Here is a 19,339-nt window from a genome sequence, read left to right as displayed (position 1 = left end):
ACAAGTATAAAATCCATTAATCTTAAAACTCTTGCCTGTGTGCGGATGTAGGAATTCACTGGATCTAATTACATTGGCACAACATGCGCAATTCAAGCATGGGAATGTACCCATTCGCTGCGAGCTCAGGAATTGTTGTATAGGTTGTTTAGTGAGACTGCCAATGTCGGCCCTGACCAGGGAGTCTTTGTAGTTCCTAGGTCTGCGTTTGCACATCAGTGCTGGTGTTTGGAAGGATGCTACTTGTGGGTAGGCTTCTGAAAGGAGAGGCCAGTGCTTGTTGATGGTTTTATAGATTAGTGGCATGACGGGGTGGTGTGTGTGTACGAAAGGAACCCGTTCAGGTTTAGAAACGCTGGATCTACTAGGAGGGCGTTCAAGTGCCCTCTGTTTTTCCATTGTAAGAATTTTTTCTGGGTATTTCCTGCTCCTGAATTTTTGGGCCATGTCCTCCAACCGTGAACCAACCAAGTCTGGATCAGAAACAATGTTGGTGACCCGCAGGAATTGGGAGCGTGGGAGACTCTCACGGGTAGACCTAGGATGACAGCTTGTGAAAAGAAGCTTGCTTACCGATATTAGACATAACTCTGCTTACTTTAAACATACACACCTTCCTCTCTTCTCCTTTTTTTCTATTACTATTTTTTATTTTTTTCATTCACAGCGTTTTATTTTTTCCATCTTCTTTTTCTTTTGCTGACTCTGAGACACCTCCATCTATACCTCCAATACACATACACTCGGTTCCCAGCCTTTTACTTTCATGTTCTTTTTGTTTTCTCTTTATACACGCTCCCTAACTTCTCTCTTTACATACACGCTCCCTTAGTCCTCCACGCTGGTTGCTTGGACTCCGCCCCAACCTGCAGTAGCTTTAGCCAGAGCGCTCTACATATCTCCCTGAACACACTACGCAGGCGCCGGACTATCACGCTGCTGGCGTCTACTCTGCGGCCACAGCGCAGACTCGGTCTGAATACACAGCGTTCCTAGCCTCTTTCCCAGTCTGAGCCACTGCGCAGACCCGGATATCACCGCATGGGTCTTGTGTATAAATACTTGCAGCCTTACACATTTGCTCCTACATCACCCACCAGGCGGACGCGCTTCCACACAACTGCACCAGAGCTGGTAATTATTAAGTCGTTCTCCTCTTGCTTATAGTGGCTTACTTGCTTTACTGGCTATTTGCTTATTCCCTGTTGTTTTTTCTCTCTACTTCCCTTTAGCCCTATGGGAACTCGGCTCTTTCTCCTCTCCTCTACCTCTTTGGCACAAGGTCAGTACATTGCATCAGCGACCTGATCGCTGCACCTGGTTTCCTGCTCTAGACCTATATATGTGCTCTATATGACTGTTTCTCCGTAATAGCCTTGCTCCTACCTGCAAAGAATTGGGGGACTCCCCACCCCTATGATAGGGTATTCACAGTATGTTCTTGTAATTGTATGGGGCAGAAATACTGTTGTTACAGCTGTCAATTAGTACCATTATTAATTTTGGACCTGATGTTGTTGTTGTTGTTGTTATTTTTCTTGTTTTCCCTTTTTTTTCGGTTCTTTTTAATAGATTACATGTATATATGTACAGTTCACTTATATGTTTGTATCTGTTTTACAGTGAGGTTTTGATAAAGACCCGCTGGGGTCGAAACGTTACCCGAATTGAATAGTCCGCCACCCATTTACCTCCTAAAAAAGCACCTGGTGATGTTTATTGTATATGTTAATAAAGAAACTACACAGTTTGCTGAACTTTCAACCAATTGAGTGCGGCTGATTTTTCCTATACTATGCTGGTCTATCAGCAACAGCAGACATGAGGAATGGGGTGAGCGCCTGTCCTCATCTCCACATGCTGGTCTATCAGCTCCAGGAGAGATAAGGAATGGGGCGAGCGCCTGTCCTCATCTGCACCTGCTGGTCTATCAGCTCCAGGAGAGATAAGGAATGGGGTGAGCGCCTGTCCTCATCTCCACCTACCAACTACTGGTGTATCAGCTCCAGGAGAGATAAGGAATGGGGCGAGCGCCTGTCCTCATCTCCACCTACCAACTACTGGTGTATCAGCTCCAGGAGAGATAAGGAATGGGGCGAGCGCCTGTCCTCATCTCCACCTACCAACTACTGGTCTGTCAGCTCCAGGAGAGATAAGGAATGGGGCGAGCGCCTGTCCTCATCTCCACCTGCTGGTCTATCAGCAACAGCAGACATGAGGAATGGGGTGAGCGCCTGTCCTCATCTCCACATGCTGGTCTATCAGCTCCAGGAGAGATAAGGAATGGGGCGAGCGCCTGTCCTCATCTGCACCTACCAACTACTGGTCTATCAGCTCCAGGAGAGATAAGGAATGGGGCGAGCGCCTGTCCTCATCTGCACCTACCAACTGCTGGTCTATCAGCTCCAGGAGAGATAAGGAATGGGGCGAGCGCCTGTCCTCATCTGCACCTGCTGGTCTATCAGCTCCAGGAGAGATAAGGAATGGGGCGAGCGCCTGTCCTCATCTCCACCTGCTGGTCTATCAGCTCCAGGAGAGATAAGGAATGGGGTGAGCGCCTGTCCTCATCTCCACACGCTGGTCTGTCAGCTCCAGGAGAGATAAGGAATGGGGTGAGCGCCTGTCCTCATCTCCACCTACCAACTACTGGTCTGTCAGCTCCAGGAGAGATAAGGAATGGGGCGAGCGCCTGTCCTCATCTCCACCTGCTGGTCTATCAGCTCCAGGAGAGATAAGGAATGGGGCGAGCGCCTGTCCTCATCTCCACACGCTGGTCTGTCAGCAACAGCAGACATGAGGAATGGGGTGAGCGCCTGTCCTCATCTCCACCTGCTGGTCTATCAGCTCCAGGAGAGATAAGGAATGGGGCGAGCGCCTGTCCTCATCTCCACCTGCTGGTCTATCAGCTCCAGGAGAGATAAGGAATGGGGCGAGCGCCTGTCCTCATCTCCACCTGCTGGTCTATCAGCTCCAGGAGAGATAAGGAATGGGGTGAGCGCCTGTCCTCATCTCCACCTACCAACTACTGGTCTGTCAGCTCCAGGAGAGATAAGGAATGGGGCGAGCGCCTGTCCTCATCTCCACCTACCAACTACTGGTGTATCAGCTCCAGGAGAGATAAGGAATGGGGCGAGCGCCTGTCCTCATCTCCACCTACCAACTACTGGTGTATCAGCTCCAGGAGAGATAAGGAATGGGGTGAGCGCCTGTCCTCATCTCCACCTGCTGGTCTATCAGCTCCAGGAGAGATAAGGAATGGGGCGAGCGCCTGTCCTCATCTCCACACGCTGGTCTATCAGCTCCAGGAGAGATAAGGAATGGGGCGAGCGCCTGTCCTCATCTCCACACGCTGGTCTATCAGCTCCAGGAGAGATAAGGAATGGGGCGAGCGCCTGTCCTCATCTCCACCTGCTGGTCTATCAGCTCCAGGAGAGATAAGGAATGGGGCGAGCGCCTGTCCTCATCTCCACACGCTGGTCTGTCAGCTCCAGGAGAGATAAGGAATGGGGTGAGCGCCTGTCCTCATCTCCACCTGCTGGTCTATCAGCTCCAGGAGAGATAAGGAATGGGGCGAGCGCCTGTCCTCATCTCCACACGCTGGTCTGTCAGCAACAGCAGACATGAGGAATGGGGTGAGCGCCTGTCCTCATCTCCACCTACCAACTACTGGTCTATCAGCTCCAGGAGAGACGGGGAATGGAGTGAGCGCCTGTCCTCATCTCCACCTGCTGGTCTATCAGCTCCAGGAGAGATAAGGAATGGGGCGAGCGCCTGTCCTCATCTCCACCTACCAACTACTGGTGTATCAGCTCCAGGAGAGATAAGGAATGGGGCGAGCGCCTGTCCTCATCTCCACCTGCTGGTCTATCAGCTCCAGGAGAGATAAGGAATGGAGTGAGCGCCTGTCCTCATCTCCACCTACCAACTACTGGTGTATCAGCTCCAGGAGAGATAAGGAATGGGGTGAGCGCCTGTCCTCATCTCCACCTGCTGGTCTATCAGCTCCAGGAGAGATAAGGAATGGGGCGAGCGCCTGTCCTCATCTCCACCTGCTGGTGTATCAGCTCCAGGAGAGATAAGGAATGGGGCGAGCGCCTGTCCTCATCTCCACCTGCTGGTCTATCAGCTCCAGGAGAGATAAGGAATGGGGCGAGCGCCTGTCCTCATCTCCACCTGCTGGTGTATCAGCTCCAGGAGAGATAAGGAATGGGGTGAGCGCCTGTCCTCATCTCCACCTGCTGGTCTATCAGCTCCAGGAGAGGTGAGGAATGGGGTGAGCGCCTGTCCTCATCTCCACCTACCAACTACTGGTCTATCAGCTCCAGGAGAGATAAGGAATGGAGTGAGCGCCTGTCCTCCTCTGCCAACTACTGGTGTATCAGCTCCAGGAGAGATAAGGAATGGAGTGAGCGCCTGTCCTCCTCTGCCAACTACTGGTCTATCAGCTCCAGGAGAGATAAGGAATGGGGCGAGCGCCTGTCCTCATCTCCACCTGCTGGTCTATCAGCTCCAGGAGAGGTGAGGAATGGAGTGAGTGCCCATTTTCATCTCCACCTGCCAAATGCTATTCTATCAGCTTTATGAGACATGAGGAGATTGGGCAAGTGTCTGTCATTTTCTGGCAGTCACATGATACTGGAGTGTTACCCACTTGCCGCAGACACAAGAGAGGCTGCACAGACCCCTCTGGCAGAAGGAAAAGCCTTTACCCAAAACAGCCTCTCAATTTGCATGACAATCCAACACCCAAACAGCAAGACCTCCATGATGGAATGAGAAGGCAGGGATCCAAACAGCAGAACCCCTCTGATCAAATGAGACGCCATGCATGTAAACAGCATGACTACATATGCCCCCTCCTACAGGACAGGAAGCCACTACCGAGGCTTCCTCCAGCAATAATTACTACAGTACATAGGCCAGGGTAGGCCTCTCACTCTAAGTATAGTGATAGACTCGGCACACACCAATTAGTTGTAGTGAAAAAGAGGGGGATTTATTAAATGAGGTTGAGTACATACAGTAGACGTTTCGGTCTAATCAATAGACCTTCATCAATGTACCTCACTCAGTTTATAAATGGGGTGCCCCAATTCGTGCAGTGGACAAGAAGTCCCTATTATGGAGGAATAGCTCCTGCAAGTTGAGCGGGAGCAGACCGCAAAGTGGGAGGAGACCAGTGTCTTTCAGTGTCTGCAGACCGTGGACGCAGTATCCACCGCTTGTCCAGTGACTGTATACGGCTTGGGCCCCTACTTGAGCACCACCCCCCCTAGTGGTGCCTACATCTACACTTAAATCTCACTCTAAGTAGACACATGAGAAGCTGCATGGACTCCTCTGACAGAAAGAGAAGCCATCATGAGCCTCGGTCATGCTTTAGTGTGTAATGATGGCCAGCAGCACCGAGCTTCCTCCATCATTAACGAACCAGTGCACAGGCTGAAGGAAGTCTCCCGCTCAATACAGACACATGTGAGGTTGTATGGCGTCCACCTACACCGAACATGTGCTGGAATCATACTTGTTCCTGAGGTTCTCTTGTGTGATGGAGTTACCATTTGTCCATGAGACACAGGACGACAGAACTGCAGTCACTGTGTATATGTCACGCTCGCAGGTGGCGCACATGGTTTGCGGACCCACTGTGCCACGGTCTGTACATACCATGGAGAGGCGTGACTAAGCCACTACCTTGGTGTTCACTGGAGCCTCTAGTGGTGAAGTCAGGGTTGTGTGGCAGGTGGCAAGGACAGCGTCCAGCAGTAGCAGCTGACGCCAAGAGTCAGAGACGTAACTCGGATAGAGTCCAAGAGAGGGCAGGACGGCCACTTGGGACAGGTTCAGACTGTGCAGACAGGACGGCCACTTGGGACAGGCTCAGACACGTCGGCCACTTGGGACAGGTACTGACTGTGCAGACAGGACGGCCTTTTGGATCAGGTTCAGACTGTGCAGACAGGACGGCCACTTGGGACAGGTTCAGACTGTGCAGACAGGACGGCCTTTTGGATCAGGTTCAGACTGTGCAGACAGGACGGCCACTTGGGACAGGTTCAGACTGTGCAGACAGGACGGCCACTTGGGACAGGTACAGACTGTGCAGACAGGACGGCCACTTGGGACAGGTTCAGACTGTGCAGACATGACGGCCACTTGGGACAGGCTCAGACACGTCGGCCACTTGGGACAGGTACTGACTGTGCAGATATGATGGCCACTTGGGACAGGTACTGACTGTGCAGACATGATGGCCACTTGGGACATGTTCAGACAGGATGGCCACTTGGGACAGGTTCAGACAGGACGGCCACTTGGGACAGGTGCAGACAGGACGGCCACTTGGGACAGGTGCAGACAGGACGGCCACTTGGGACAGGTGCAGACAAGACGGCCACTTGGGACAGGTGCAGACAGGACGGCCACTTGGGACAGGTACAGACAGGACGGCCACTTGGGACAGATGCAGACAGGACGGCCACTTGGGACAGGTTCAGACAGGACGGCCACTTGGGACAGGTACTGACTGTGCAGACAGGATGGCCACTTGGGACAGGTACAGACAGGACAGCCACTTGGGACAGGTTCAGACAGGACGGCCACTTGGGACAGGTACTGACTGTGCAGACAGGATGGCCACTTGGGACAGGTACAGACAGGACGGCCACTTGGGACAGGTACAGACAGGACGGCCACTTGGGACAGATGCAGACAGGACGGCCACTTGGGACAGGTACTGACTGTGCAGACAGGATGGCCACTTGGGACAGGTACAGACAAGACGGCCACTTGGGACAGGTTCAGACAGGACGGCCACTTGGGACAGGCACAGACAGGACGGCCACTTGGGACAGGTGCAGACAGGACGGCCACTTGGGACAGGTGCAGACAGGACGGCCACTTGGGACAGGTGCAGACAGGACGGCCACTTGGGACAGGTGCAGACAAGACGGCCACTTGGGACAGGTGCAGACAGGACGGCCACTTGGGACAGGTACAGACAGGACGGCCACTTGGGACAGATGCAGACAGGACGGCCACTTGGGACAGGTTCAGACAGGACGGCCACTTGGGACAGGTACTGACTGTGCAGACAGGATGGCCACTTGGGACAGGTACAGACAGGACAGCCACTTGGGACAGGTTCAGACAGGACGGCCACTTGGGACAGGTACAGACAGGACGGCCACTTGGGACAGGTGCAGACAGGACGGCCACTTGGGACAGGTGCAGACAGGAAGGCCACTTGGGACAGGTACAGACAGGACGGCCACTTGGGACAGGTACAGACAGGACGGCCACTTGGGACAGGTTCAGACAGGATGGCCACTTGGGACAGGTTCAGACAGGACGGCCACTTGGGACAGGTACAGACAGGACGGCCACTTGGGACAGGTACAGACAGGACGGCCACTTGGGACAGATGCAGACAGGACGGCCACTTGGGACAGATGCAGACAGGACGGCCACTTGGAACAGGTGCAGACAGGACGGCCACTTGGGACAGGTTCAGACAGGACGGCCACTTGGGACAGGTGCAGACAGGACGGCCACTTGGGACAGGTGCAGACAGGACGGCCACTTGGGACAGGTGCAGACAGGACGGCCACTTGGGACAGGTGCAGACAGGACGGCCACTTGGGACAGGTGCAGACAGGACGGCCACTTGGGACAGGTGCAGACAGGACGGCCACTTGGGACAGGTGCAGACAGGACGGCCACTTGGGACAGGTGCAGACAGGACGGCCACTTGGGACAGGTGCAGACAGGACGGCCACTTGGGACAGGTGCAGACAGGACGGCCACTTGGGACAGGTACAGACAGGACGGCCACTTGGGACAGGTACAGACAGGACGGCCACTTGGGACAGGTTCAGACAGGATGGCCACTTGGGACAGGTTCAGACAGGACGGCCACTTGGGACAGGTACAGACAGGACGGCCACTTGGGACAGGTACAGACAGGACGGCCACTTGGGACAGATGCAGACAGGACGGCCACTTGGGACAGATGCAGACAGGACGGCCACTTGGAACAGGTGCAGACAGGACGGCCACTTGGGACAGGTTCAGACAGGACGGCCACTTGGGACAGGTGCAGACAGGACGGCCACTTGGGACAGGTGCAGACAGGACGGCCACTTGGGACAGGTGCAGACAGGACGGCCACTTGGGACAGGTGCAGACAGGACGGCCACTTGGGACAGGTGCAGACAGGACGGCCACTTGGGACAGGTGCAGACAGGACGGCCACTTGGGACAGGTGCAGACAGGACGGCCACTTGGGACAGGTGCAGACAGGACGGCCACTTGGGACAGGTGCAGACAGGACGGCCACTTGGGACAGGTGCAGACAGGACGGCCACTTGGGACAGGTGCAGACAGGACGGCCACTTGGGACAGGTGCAGACAGGACGGTGTTGTGAATTCTGTTCTCGAGCTCCCTCCTGTGGTTATGAATGGTACTTCGGCGAGTTCTGTTCATGGACTCCCTCTGGTGGCTGTGAGTGGAGCTGCTGGTTCTGAGATTCCTTCTCCAGCTGATCTCGTTCAGGTCTTGGCTGGCTGCTCTATTTAACTCCACTCAGATCGTTACCTGATGCCAGCTGTCAATGTCCTAGTACTGGTTCAGTTCTCTTGGATCTTTCAGATGACCTGTCTACTTCAGCAAAAGCTAAGTCCCTGCTAGCTTATTTGTTACCACTGTGTTTTTGTCCAGCTTGCTATTATGATTTTATCTTGTTAGCTGGAAGCTCTGGAATGCAGAGTGGCACCACCGCGCCGTGAGAGTCGGTGCGGTGGTTTCTTTTGCACACTCTGCGTGGTTTGTTAGTTTTTTATGCTGACCGCAAAGATAACTAAACAAACAGGATAGAAAAGGTAAGTCTGGCCTCCTATGCTGAAACCTATTTCATTCCTGTGTTTGTGACTTCCATCTTAACTCGCAGTCAATATATGTGGGGGCTGCCTATTTCTTTGGGGAATTTCTCTGAGGCAAGGTAGGTTGTATTTTCAATCTTTAGGGGTAGTTAGCTCTTAGGCTGTGAAGAGGCGTCTAGGCAGAGTCAGGTACGCTCCACGGCTATTTCTAGTTGTTGTGATAGGATTAGGGGTTGCGGTCAGCAGAGCTCCCACTTCCCAGAGCTCGTCCTGTATTGCTAGTTTGCTCATCTGGTCATTTCTAGTGCTCTTAACCACCAGCTCAACATAACAGTACAGCTGGCCCACAAAGTGTTAATGCATCTCAATAGAGGGATAAGAGAAGCTCTGAGACCATTTTTTTTTCTCTGCAGTGTGTTGTGTATTTCTTTTCCCCTTAACCTCTGGGTGGTTCAGGACACAGGTGTAGATATGGACATTCAAGGTCTGTCCTCTTGTGTGGATCAACTCACTGCAAGGGTACAAAGCATTCAAGATTATGTAGTTCAGAACCCGATGTTAGAACCCAGAATTCCAATTCCTGATTTGTTTTCTGGGGATAGATCTAAGTTCCTGAATTTCAAAAATAATTGTAGACTGTTTTTTGCTTTGAAACCCCGCTCCTCTGGTGACCCCATTCAGCAAGTAAAAATTGTTATTTCTTTGCTACGTGGCGACCCTCAAGACTGGGCATTTTCCCTTGCGCCAGGAGATCCTGCATTGCGTAATGTAGATGCGTTTTTTCTGGCGCTTGGATTGCTTTATGATGAACCAAATTCAGTGGATCAGGCAGAGAAAATTTTGCTGGCTTTGTGTCAGAGTCAGGATGAAGCGGAGGTATATTGTCAGAAGTTCAGAAAGTGGTCTGTGCTTACTCAGTGGAGTGAGTGTGCACTGGCGGCAATTTTCAGAAAGGGTCTTTCTGAAGCCCTTAAGGATGTTATGGTGGGATTCCCCACGCCTGCTGGTCTGAATGAGTCTATGTCCTTGGCCATTCAGATCGATCGACGCTTACGTGAGCGCAAAAATGTGCACCATTTGGCGGTGTTTTCTGAGCAGAGGCCTGAGCCTATGCAATGTGATAGGACCTTGACCAGAGCTGAACGGCAAGAATACAGACGTCAGAATGGGCTGTGTTTTTACTGTGGTGACTCCACTCATGCTATCTCTGATTGTCCTAAGCGCACTAAACGGTTCGCTAGGTCTGCCACCATTGGTACGGCACAGCCAAAATTTCTTTTGTCCGTTACTCTGATTTGCTCTTTGTCGTCCTATTCTGTTATGGCATTTGTGGATTCAGGCGCTGCCCTGAATTTGATGGACTTGGAGTTTGCCAGGCGCTGTGGTTTTTTCTTGGAGCCCTTGCAGTATCCTATTCCATTGAGAGGAATTGATGCTACACCTTTGGCCAAGAATAAGCCTCATTACTGGACTCAGTTGACCATGTGCATGGCTCCTGCACATCAGGAGGATATTCGCTTTTGGGTGTTGCATAATCTGCATGATGTGGTCATTTTGGGTTTGCCATGGCTACAGGTCCATAATCCTGTATTGGATTGGAAATCAATGTCTGTATCCAGTTGGGGGTGTCAAGGGGTACATGGGGATGTCCCATTGTTGTCTATTTCGTCTTCCCATCCTTCTGAAGTCCCTGAGTTCTTGTCAGATTACCGGGATGTATTTGATGAGCCCAAATCCAGTGCTCTACCTCCTCATAGGGATTGCGATTGTGCTATTAATTTGATTCCTGGTAGTAAGTTTCCGAAGGGTCGACTGTTCAATTTATCTGTGCCAGAACACGCTGCAATGCGGCGTTATATAAAGGAGTCCTTGGAGAAAGGGCATATTCGCCCGTCGTCGTCACCGTTGGGAGCAGGGTTCTTTTTTGTGGCCAAGAAGGATGGTTCTCTGAGACCTTGTATAGATTACCGCCTTCTTAATAAAATCACCGTCAAATTTCAGTACCCTTTGCCGCTACTGTCTGATTTGTTTGCTCGGATTAAGGGAGCTAGCTGGTTCACCAAGATAGATCTTCGAGGGGCGTATAATCTTGTGCGTATTAAACGGGGCGACGAATGGAAAACAGCATTTAATACGCCCGAGGGCCATTTTGAGTACTTGGTGATGCCATTCGGGCTTTCTAATGCTCCATCTGTGTTTCAGTCCTTTATGCATGACATCTTCCGAAAGTACCTGGATAGATTCATGATTGTATATTTGGATATTTTGGTCTTTTCGGTTGATTGGGAGTCTCATGTGAAGCAGGTCAGAATGGTGTTCCAGGTCCTTCGTGCTCATTCCTTGTTTGTGAAGGGGTCTAAATGTCTCTTTGGAGTTCAGAAGGTTTCATTTTTGGGCTTCATTTTTTCCCCTTCTACTATTGAGATGGACCCTGTTAAAGTTCAGGCCATTTATGATTGGACTCAGCCTACTTCTGTGAAGAGCCTTCAGAAATTTCTGGGCTTTGCTAATTTTTACCGTCGGTCATCGCTAATTTTTCTAGTGTTGTTAAACCATTGACTGATTTAACCAAGAAAGGTGCTTATGTGGTCAATTGGTCCTCTGCGGCCGTTGAGGCTTTTCAGGAGCTGAAGCGTCGTTTTTCTTCTGCCCCTGTGTTGTGTCAGCCAGATGTTTCGCTCCCGTTTCAGGTCGAGGTGGATGCTTCTGAGATTGGAGCAGGGGCTGTTTTGTCTCAAAGAGGTTCTGATGGCTCTGTGGTGAAACCATGTGCTTTCTTTTCTAGAAAGTTTTCGCCTGCTGAGCGTAATTATGATGTTGGCAATCGGGAGTTGTTGGCTATGAAGTGGGCGTTTGAGGAGTGGCGACATTGGCTTGAGGGCGCCAAGCATCGTGTGGTGGTCTTGACGGATCACAAGAATCTGATTTATCTCGAGTCTGCCAAGCGGTTGAACCCTAGACAGGCTCGATGGTCACTGTTTTTCTCCCGTTTCGATTTCGTGGTTTCATACCTTCCGGGTTCTAAGAATGTGAAGGCTGATGCCCTTTCAAGGAGTTTTGTGCCTGATTCTCCGGGAGTTTCTGAGCCGGCTGGTATTCTCAAAGAGGGGGTGATTTTGTCTGCCATCTCCCCTGATTTGCGGCGGGTTCTGCAGGAGTTTCAGGCGGATAGACCTGACCGCTGTCCTGCAGAGAGACTGTTTGTCCCTGATAGATGGACTAGTAGGGTTATCTCGGAGGTTCATTGTTCGGTGTTGGCTGGTCATCCTGGAATTTTTGGTACCAGAGATTTGGTGGCTAGGTCCTTTTGGTGGCCTTCCTTGTCCCGGGATGTGCGTGCTTTTGTGCAGTCCTGTGGGACTTGTGCTCGGGCGAAGCCCTGCTGTTCTCATGCCAGTGGGTTACTTTTGCCCTTGCCGGTCCCGAAGAGGCCCTGGACGCATGTTTCCATGGATTTTATTTCAGATCTCTCTGTCTCTCAAAGGATTTCGGTCATCTGGGTGGTTTGTGATCGCTTCTCTAAGATGGTCCATTTGGTACCCTTGCCTAAGTTGCCTTCATCCTCTGATTTGTTTCCGTTGTTTTTCCAGCATGTGGTTCGTTTGCATGGCATTCCGGAGAACATTGTGTCGGACAGAGGTTCCCAGTTTGTTTCGAGGTTTTGGCGGTCCTTTTGTGCTAAGATGGGCATTGATTTGTCTTTTTCTTCTGCTTTCCATCCTCAGACAAATGGCCAAACTGAACGAACCAATCAGACTTTGGAGAACTATCTGAGATGCTTTGTTTCTGCTGATCAGGATGATTGGGTGTCCTTCTTGCCTTTGGCTGAGTTCGCCCTTAATAATCGGGCCAGCTCGGCCACTTTGGTTTCGCCTTTTTTCTGTAATTCTGGTTTCCACCCTCGTTTTTCTTCAGGGCAGGTTGAGCCTTCGGACTGTCCTGGTGTGGATTCTGTGGTGGACAGGTTGCAGCAAATTTGGACTCACGTAGTGGACAATTTGACATTGTCCCAGGAGAAGGCTCAACGTTTCGCTAACCGCCGTCGCTGTGTTGGTCCCCGACTTCGTGTTGGGGATTTGGTTTGGTTGTCGTCTCGTTTTGTTCCTATGAAGGTTTCGTCTCCTAAGTTTAAGCCTCGTTTCATTGGTCCTTATAAGATTTCTGAAATTATTAATCCTGTGTCATTTCGTTTGGACCTTCCAGCTTCTTTCGCCATCCATAATGTGTTCCATAGGTCGTTGTTGCGGAGATATGTGGCTCCTATGGTTCCCTCCGTTGATCCTCCTGCCCCGGTGTTGGTTGAGGGGGAGTTGGAGTATGTGGTGAAGATTTTGGATTCTCGTATTTCGAGACGGAAACTTCAGTACCTAGTCAAGTGGAAAGGTTATGGTCAGGAGGATAATTCCTGGGTGGTTGCCTCTGATGTTCATGCTGCCGATCTTGTTCGTGCCTTTCATTTGGCTCGTCCGGAGCGGCCTGGAGGCTCTGGTGAGGGTTCGGTGACCCCTCCTCAAGGGGGGGGTACTGTTGTGAATTCTGTTCTCGAGCTCCCTCCTGTGGTTATGAATGGTACTTCGGCGAGTTCTGTTCATGGACTCCCTCTGGTGGCTGTGAGTGGAGCTGCTGGTTCTGAGATTCCTTCTCCAGCTGATCTCGTTCAGGTCTTGGCTGGCTGCTCTATTTAACTCCACTCAGATCGTTACCTGATGCCAGCTGTCAATGTCCTAGTACTGGTTCAGTTCTCTTGGATCTTTCAGATGACCTGTCTACTTCAGCAAAAGCTAAGTCCCTGCTAGCTTATTTGTTACCACTGTGTTTTTGTCCAGCTTGCTATTATGATTTTATCTTGTTAGCTGGAAGCTCTGGGATGCAGAGTGGCACCACCGCGCCGAGTCGGTGCGGTGGTTTCTTTCGCACACTCTGCGTGGTTTTTTGTTAGTTTTTTATGCTGACCGCAAAGATACCTTTTCTATCCTCAGTTTGTTTAGTTAAGTCTGGCCTCCTATGCTGAAACCTATTTCATTCCTGTGTTTGTGACTTCCATCTTAACTCACAGTCAATATATGTGGGGGCTGCCTATTTCTTTGGGGAAATTCTCTGAGGCAAGGTAGGCTGTATTTTCTATCTTTAGGGGTAGTTAGCTCTTAGGCTGTGAAGAGGCGTCTAGGCAGAGTCAGGTACGCCCCACGGCTATTTCTAGTTGTTGTGATAGGATTAGGGGTTGCGGTCAGCAGAGCTCCCACTTCCCAGAGCTTGTCCTGTATTGCTAGTTTGCTCATCTGGTCATTTCTAGTGCTCCTAACCACCAGCTCAACATAACAGGACGGCCACTTGGGACAGGTGCAGACAGGACGGCCACTTGGGACAGGTGCAGACAGGACGGCCACTTGGGACAGGTGCAGACAGGATAACCACTTGGGCCAGTTGCAGAGAGGACGGCCACTTGGGACAGGTACTGACTGTGCAGACAGGATGGCCACTTGGGACAGGTGCAGACAGGACGGCCACTTGGGACAGGTACTGACTGTGCAGACAGGATGGCTACTTGGGACAGGTACTGACTGTGCAGACAGGACGGCCAGAACTGTGGGTGTACACAAACCAGGAGCAGGGGCATGCTGGGGCAGCGAGTAAGCCTGCATCCCTACATGGAGGGAGACGGGGGGGCACCATGCAGGGGCGCCAAAAGTAGCGCTACAGTGTATCAGCCATGGGAATGTCAGGTAAGAATGGAAGCCGAAAGCTGGAGGAGAGGCAGCAGTATAACTCACCGTGACTGAAGCAGCAGTTCCTCAGGGTCCCCACGATGCCTCCTCTGCGCACAACTGACCCCTGGAAATGAGTGTACGGTAGGAGACGCTGCAACACGCACCTGGGGGCGGCACAAGTAGAAGCCGCCAATGTTATGTGGTATCTACGTGTACAGAGAAGTATAAATGTGATTTATACACACACACATATACATATACACACAGACGCATATATACAATACAGACCAGAAGTTTGGACACACCTTCTCATTTAACCCCTTAGTGACAGAGCCAATTTGGTACTTAATGACCGAGCCAATTTTTACAATTCTGACCAGTGTCACTTTATGAGGTTATAACTCTGGAACGCTTTATCGGATCCCGCTGATTCTGAGACTGTTTTTTCGTGACATGTTGTACTTCAAGTTAGTGGTAACATTTCTTCGATATTACTTGCGATTATTTATGAAAAAAATGGAAATATGGCGAAAATTTTTAAAATTTTGCAATTTTCAAACTTTGTATTTTTATGCCCTTAAATCAGAGAGATATGTCACAAAAAATAGTTAATAAATAACATTTCCCACATGTCTACTTTACATCAGCACAATTTTGGAAACAATTTTTTTTTTTGTTAGGGAGTTATAAGGGTTAAAAGTTGACCAGCAATTTCTCATTTTTACAACACCATGTTTTTTTTAGGGACCACATCACCTTTGAAGTCATTTTGAGGGGTCTATATGATAGAAAATAACCAAGTGTGACACCATTCTAAAAACTGCACCCCTGAAGCTGCTCAAAACCACATTCAAGAAGTTTATTAACCCTTTACGTACTTCACAGGAACTAAAACAATGTGGAAGAAAAAAATGAACATTTTACTTTTTTTTGCAAACATTTTACTTCAGAACCATTTTTTTTAATTTTCACAAGTGTAAAAACAGAAATTTAACCACAAATTTTGTTGTGCAATTTTTCCTGAGTACACCGATACCCCATATGTGGAGGTAAACCACTGTTTGGGCGCACCGCAGAGCTTGGAAGTGAAGGAGCACCGTTTGACTGTTTCAATGCAGAATTGGCTGGAATTGAGATCGGACGCCATGTCGCGTTTGGAGAGCCCCTAATGTGCCTAAACAGTGGAAACCCCCCACAAGTGACACCATTTTGGAAACTAGACCCCCCAAGGAACTTATCTAGATGTGTGGTGAGCACTTTGAACCCCCAAGTGCTTCACAGAAGTTTATAACGTAGAGCCGTGAAAATAAAAAATCGCATTTGTTTTCACAAAAATGATTTTTTCGCCCACAAATTCTTATTTTCACAAGGGTAACAGGAGAAATTAGACCACAAAAGTTGTTGTGCAATTTCTCCTGAGTACGTCGATACCCCATATATGGGGGTAAACCACTGTTTGGGCGCACCGCAGAGCTTGGAAGAGAAGGAGTGTCGTTTTACTTTTTCAATGTAGAATTGGCTGGAATTGAGATCGGGCGCCATGTCACGTTTGGAGAGCCGCTAATGTGCCTAAACAGTGGAAACCCCCCACAAATGACACCATTTTGGAAACTAGACCCCTTAAGGAACTTATCTAGATGTGTGGTGAGCACTTTAAACCCCCAGGTGCTTCACAGAAGTTTATAACGTAGAGCCAAGAAAATAAAAAAATCGCATTTTTTCTACAAAAATGATCTTTTTGCCTCCAAATTTTTATTTTACCAAGGGTAACAGGAGAAAATGGACCCCAGAAGCTGTTGTACAATTTGTCTTGAGTACGCCGACACCCCATATGTGGGGGTAAACCACTGTTTGGGCGCATGGCTGAGCTCGGAAGCAAAGGAGCGCCATTTGACTTTTCAATGCAAAATTGACTGGAATTGAGATCGGACGCCATGTCGCGTTTGGAGAGCCCCTGATGTGCCTAAACAGCAGAAACCCCCCAAAAGTGACCCCATTTTGGAAACTAGACCCCCCATGGAACTTATCTAGATGTGTAGTGAGAACTTTGAATGCCCAAGTGCATCACAGAAGTTTATAATGCAGAGTTGTGAAAATAAAAAATATATATTTTTTAACAATAAAGATTTTTTAGCCCCCAAGTTTTTATTTTCACAAGGGTAACAAGAGAAATTGGACCCCAAAAGTTGTTGTCCAATTTGTCCTGAGTATGCTGGTACCCCATATGTGGGGGTAAACCACTGTTTGGGCGCACGGCAGAGCTCGGAAGGGAAGGAGCGCCATTTTGGAATGCAGACTTTGATAGAATTGTCTGCGGGTGTTATGTTGCGTTTGCAGACCCCTAATGTACCTAAACAGTAGAAACCCCCACAAGTGACCAAATTTTGGAAACTAGACCCCCTAAGGAACTTATCTAGATATGTGGTGAGAACTTTGAAAGCTCAAGTGCTTCACAGAAATTTATAATACAGAGTAGTGAAAATAAAAAAATATATTTTTTTCCAACAAAAAAGATTTTTAGCCCCCAAGTTTTTATTTTCACAAGGGTAACAAGAGAAATTGGACCCCAAAAGTTGTTGTCCAATTTGTCCTGAGTATGCTGGTACCCCATATGTGGGGGTAAACCACTGTTTGGGCGCACGGCAGAGCTCGGAAGGGAAGGAGCGCCATTTTGGAATGCAGACTTTGATAGAATTGTCTGCGGGCGTTATGTTGCGTTTGCAGACCCCTAATGTACCTAAACAGTAGAAACCCCCACAAGTGACCAAATTTTGGAAACTAGACCCCCTAAGGAACTTATCTAGATATGTGGTGAGAACTTTGAAAGCTCAAGTGCTTCACAGAAATTTATAATGCAGAGTAGTGAAAATAAAAAAATATATTTTTTTCCAACAAAAAAGATTTTTAGCCCCCAAGTTTTTATTTTCACAAGGGTAACAGGAGAAATTGGACCCCAAAAGTTGTTGTCCAATTTATCCCGAGTACGCTGATGCCCCATATGTGGGGGTAAACCACTGTTTGGGCGCACGGCAGAGCTCAGAAGGGAGGGAGTACCATTTGACTTTTTTAGCGCAAAATTGGCTGTCGTGTTTGGAGACCCCCTGATGTACCTAAACAGTGGAAACCCCCCAATTCTAACTCCAACCCTAACCCCAACACAGCCCTAACCCTAATCTCAACCCGATCCATAATCCTAATCACAACCCTAACGATAATCACAACCCTAACCCCAAAACAGCCCTAATCTCAACCCTAACCATAACCCTAATCAAAACCCTAAATCCAACACACCCCTAACCCTAATCCCAACCCTAACCCTAATCCCAACCCTAATCCCAAACGTAACACTAATCCCAACCCTAATCCAAACCCTAACCCTAATCCCAACTCTAACCCTAACTTTAGCCCCAACCCTAACTTTAGCCCCAACCCTAACCATAACTTTAGCCCCCGTCGTCACAAAAAAAGTTCAATGTAACCTTTTTTTTGTACGTCGCGTCCGCCATTTCCGCGGATGCGTGGCCGTAACTCTGCCCCCTCCTCCCCAGGACATAGACTGGGCAGCGGATGCGTTGAAAAACTGCATCCGCTGCCCACGTTGTGCACAATTTTCACAACGTGCGTCGGTACATCGGGCCGACGCATTGCGACCGCCCCGTACCGACGCAAGTGTGAAAGAAGCCTAAGGCTACTTTCACACTAGCGTCGTACTCGGCCCATCGCAGTGTGTCGGGCCGACGTACCGACGCTAGCGTTGTAAGCGCCGCACAACGGGTGCAGCGGATGCTGTTTTTTCAACGCATCCGCTGCCCCATTGTGAGGTGCGGGGAGGCGGGGGCGGAGTTCCGGCCACGCATGCGCGGTCGGAAATGGCGGACACGTCGCACAAAAAAGTTACATGTAGTTTTTTTTGTGTCGACGGTCCGCCGAAGCACGACGCATCCGTCGCACGACGGATGCGACATGTGGCAATCCGTCGCAATGCGTCGCTAATGCAAGCCAATGGAGAAAAAACGCATCCTGCAAGCACTTTTGCAGGATGCGTTTTTTCTCCAACGACGCATTGCGACGGAAGCCAAAAACGCTAGTGTGAAAGTAGCCTAACCCTAACCCTAGCCCTAACCCTAACCCTAAATTTAGCCCCAACCCTAACCCTAACTCTAACCCTAACTCTAACCCTAACCCTAACTCTAACCCTAACCCTAACCCTAACCCTAATTTTAGCCCCAACTTGTCTTCTCCTGCCGGCCGGCAGATGGCAGCAGATGGCGGGCGCACTGCGCATGCGCCCGCCATGATGAAAAAGCCGGCTGGCAGGAGAAGACAGAAGAGGACCCAGGGACCCCGGGTGAGTATGATAGGGTCCCCGAATCCCCCTATTTCTCTGTCCTCTGATGTGCGATCACATCAGAGGGCAGAGAAATAACTGATCGCTTTTTTTTTTTTTTGCGGTCGCCGGTAAACTGTTAATTACCGGCGATCGCAAAGCAGGGGTCGGTGCAAACCGACCCCGATCATGTTCTTTGGGGTCTCGGCTACCCCCGGCAGCCGAGACCCCAAAGAACATCCGGGTGCCGGGCGGCGGGCGCACTGCGCGTGCGCCCGCCATTTTTTCCCGGAAGAAAGATGGCGGCGCCCATGGGGAGACACGAGGAGCACCGGGGGAGGTAGGTAAGTATTGGGGGGCTATTGGGGGCCATTGGGGACCACATTTCTCTGTCCTCCGATGTGCGATCACATCGGAGGACAGA

General features: G+C 50.1%; 1 protein-coding gene across 1 annotated transcript in view; it reads right to left on the bottom strand.

The window, feature by feature from the left end:
* The window catches only part of HGH1 (HGH1 cochaperone), a 53,072-nt gene that overhangs the window by 11,159 nt on the left and 22,574 nt on the right, over positions 1-19,339 (bottom strand). The window contains exon 3 of the mRNA XM_077271601.1: positions 14,652-14,752. Coding sequence (XP_077127716.1) covers positions 14,652-14,752 — 101 coding nt within the window. The remainder of the gene's footprint in view (positions 1-14,651; positions 14,753-19,339) is intronic.

This window comes from Ranitomeya variabilis, chromosome 6, assembly GCF_051348905.1.
Source record: "Ranitomeya variabilis isolate aRanVar5 chromosome 6, aRanVar5.hap1, whole genome shotgun sequence".
Taxonomy (NCBI): Eukaryota; Metazoa; Chordata; class Amphibia; order Anura; family Dendrobatidae; genus Ranitomeya; species Ranitomeya variabilis.
Note: the sequence above shows the minus strand (reverse complement) of the source record. Positions and strands in the feature narration are given on the sequence as shown.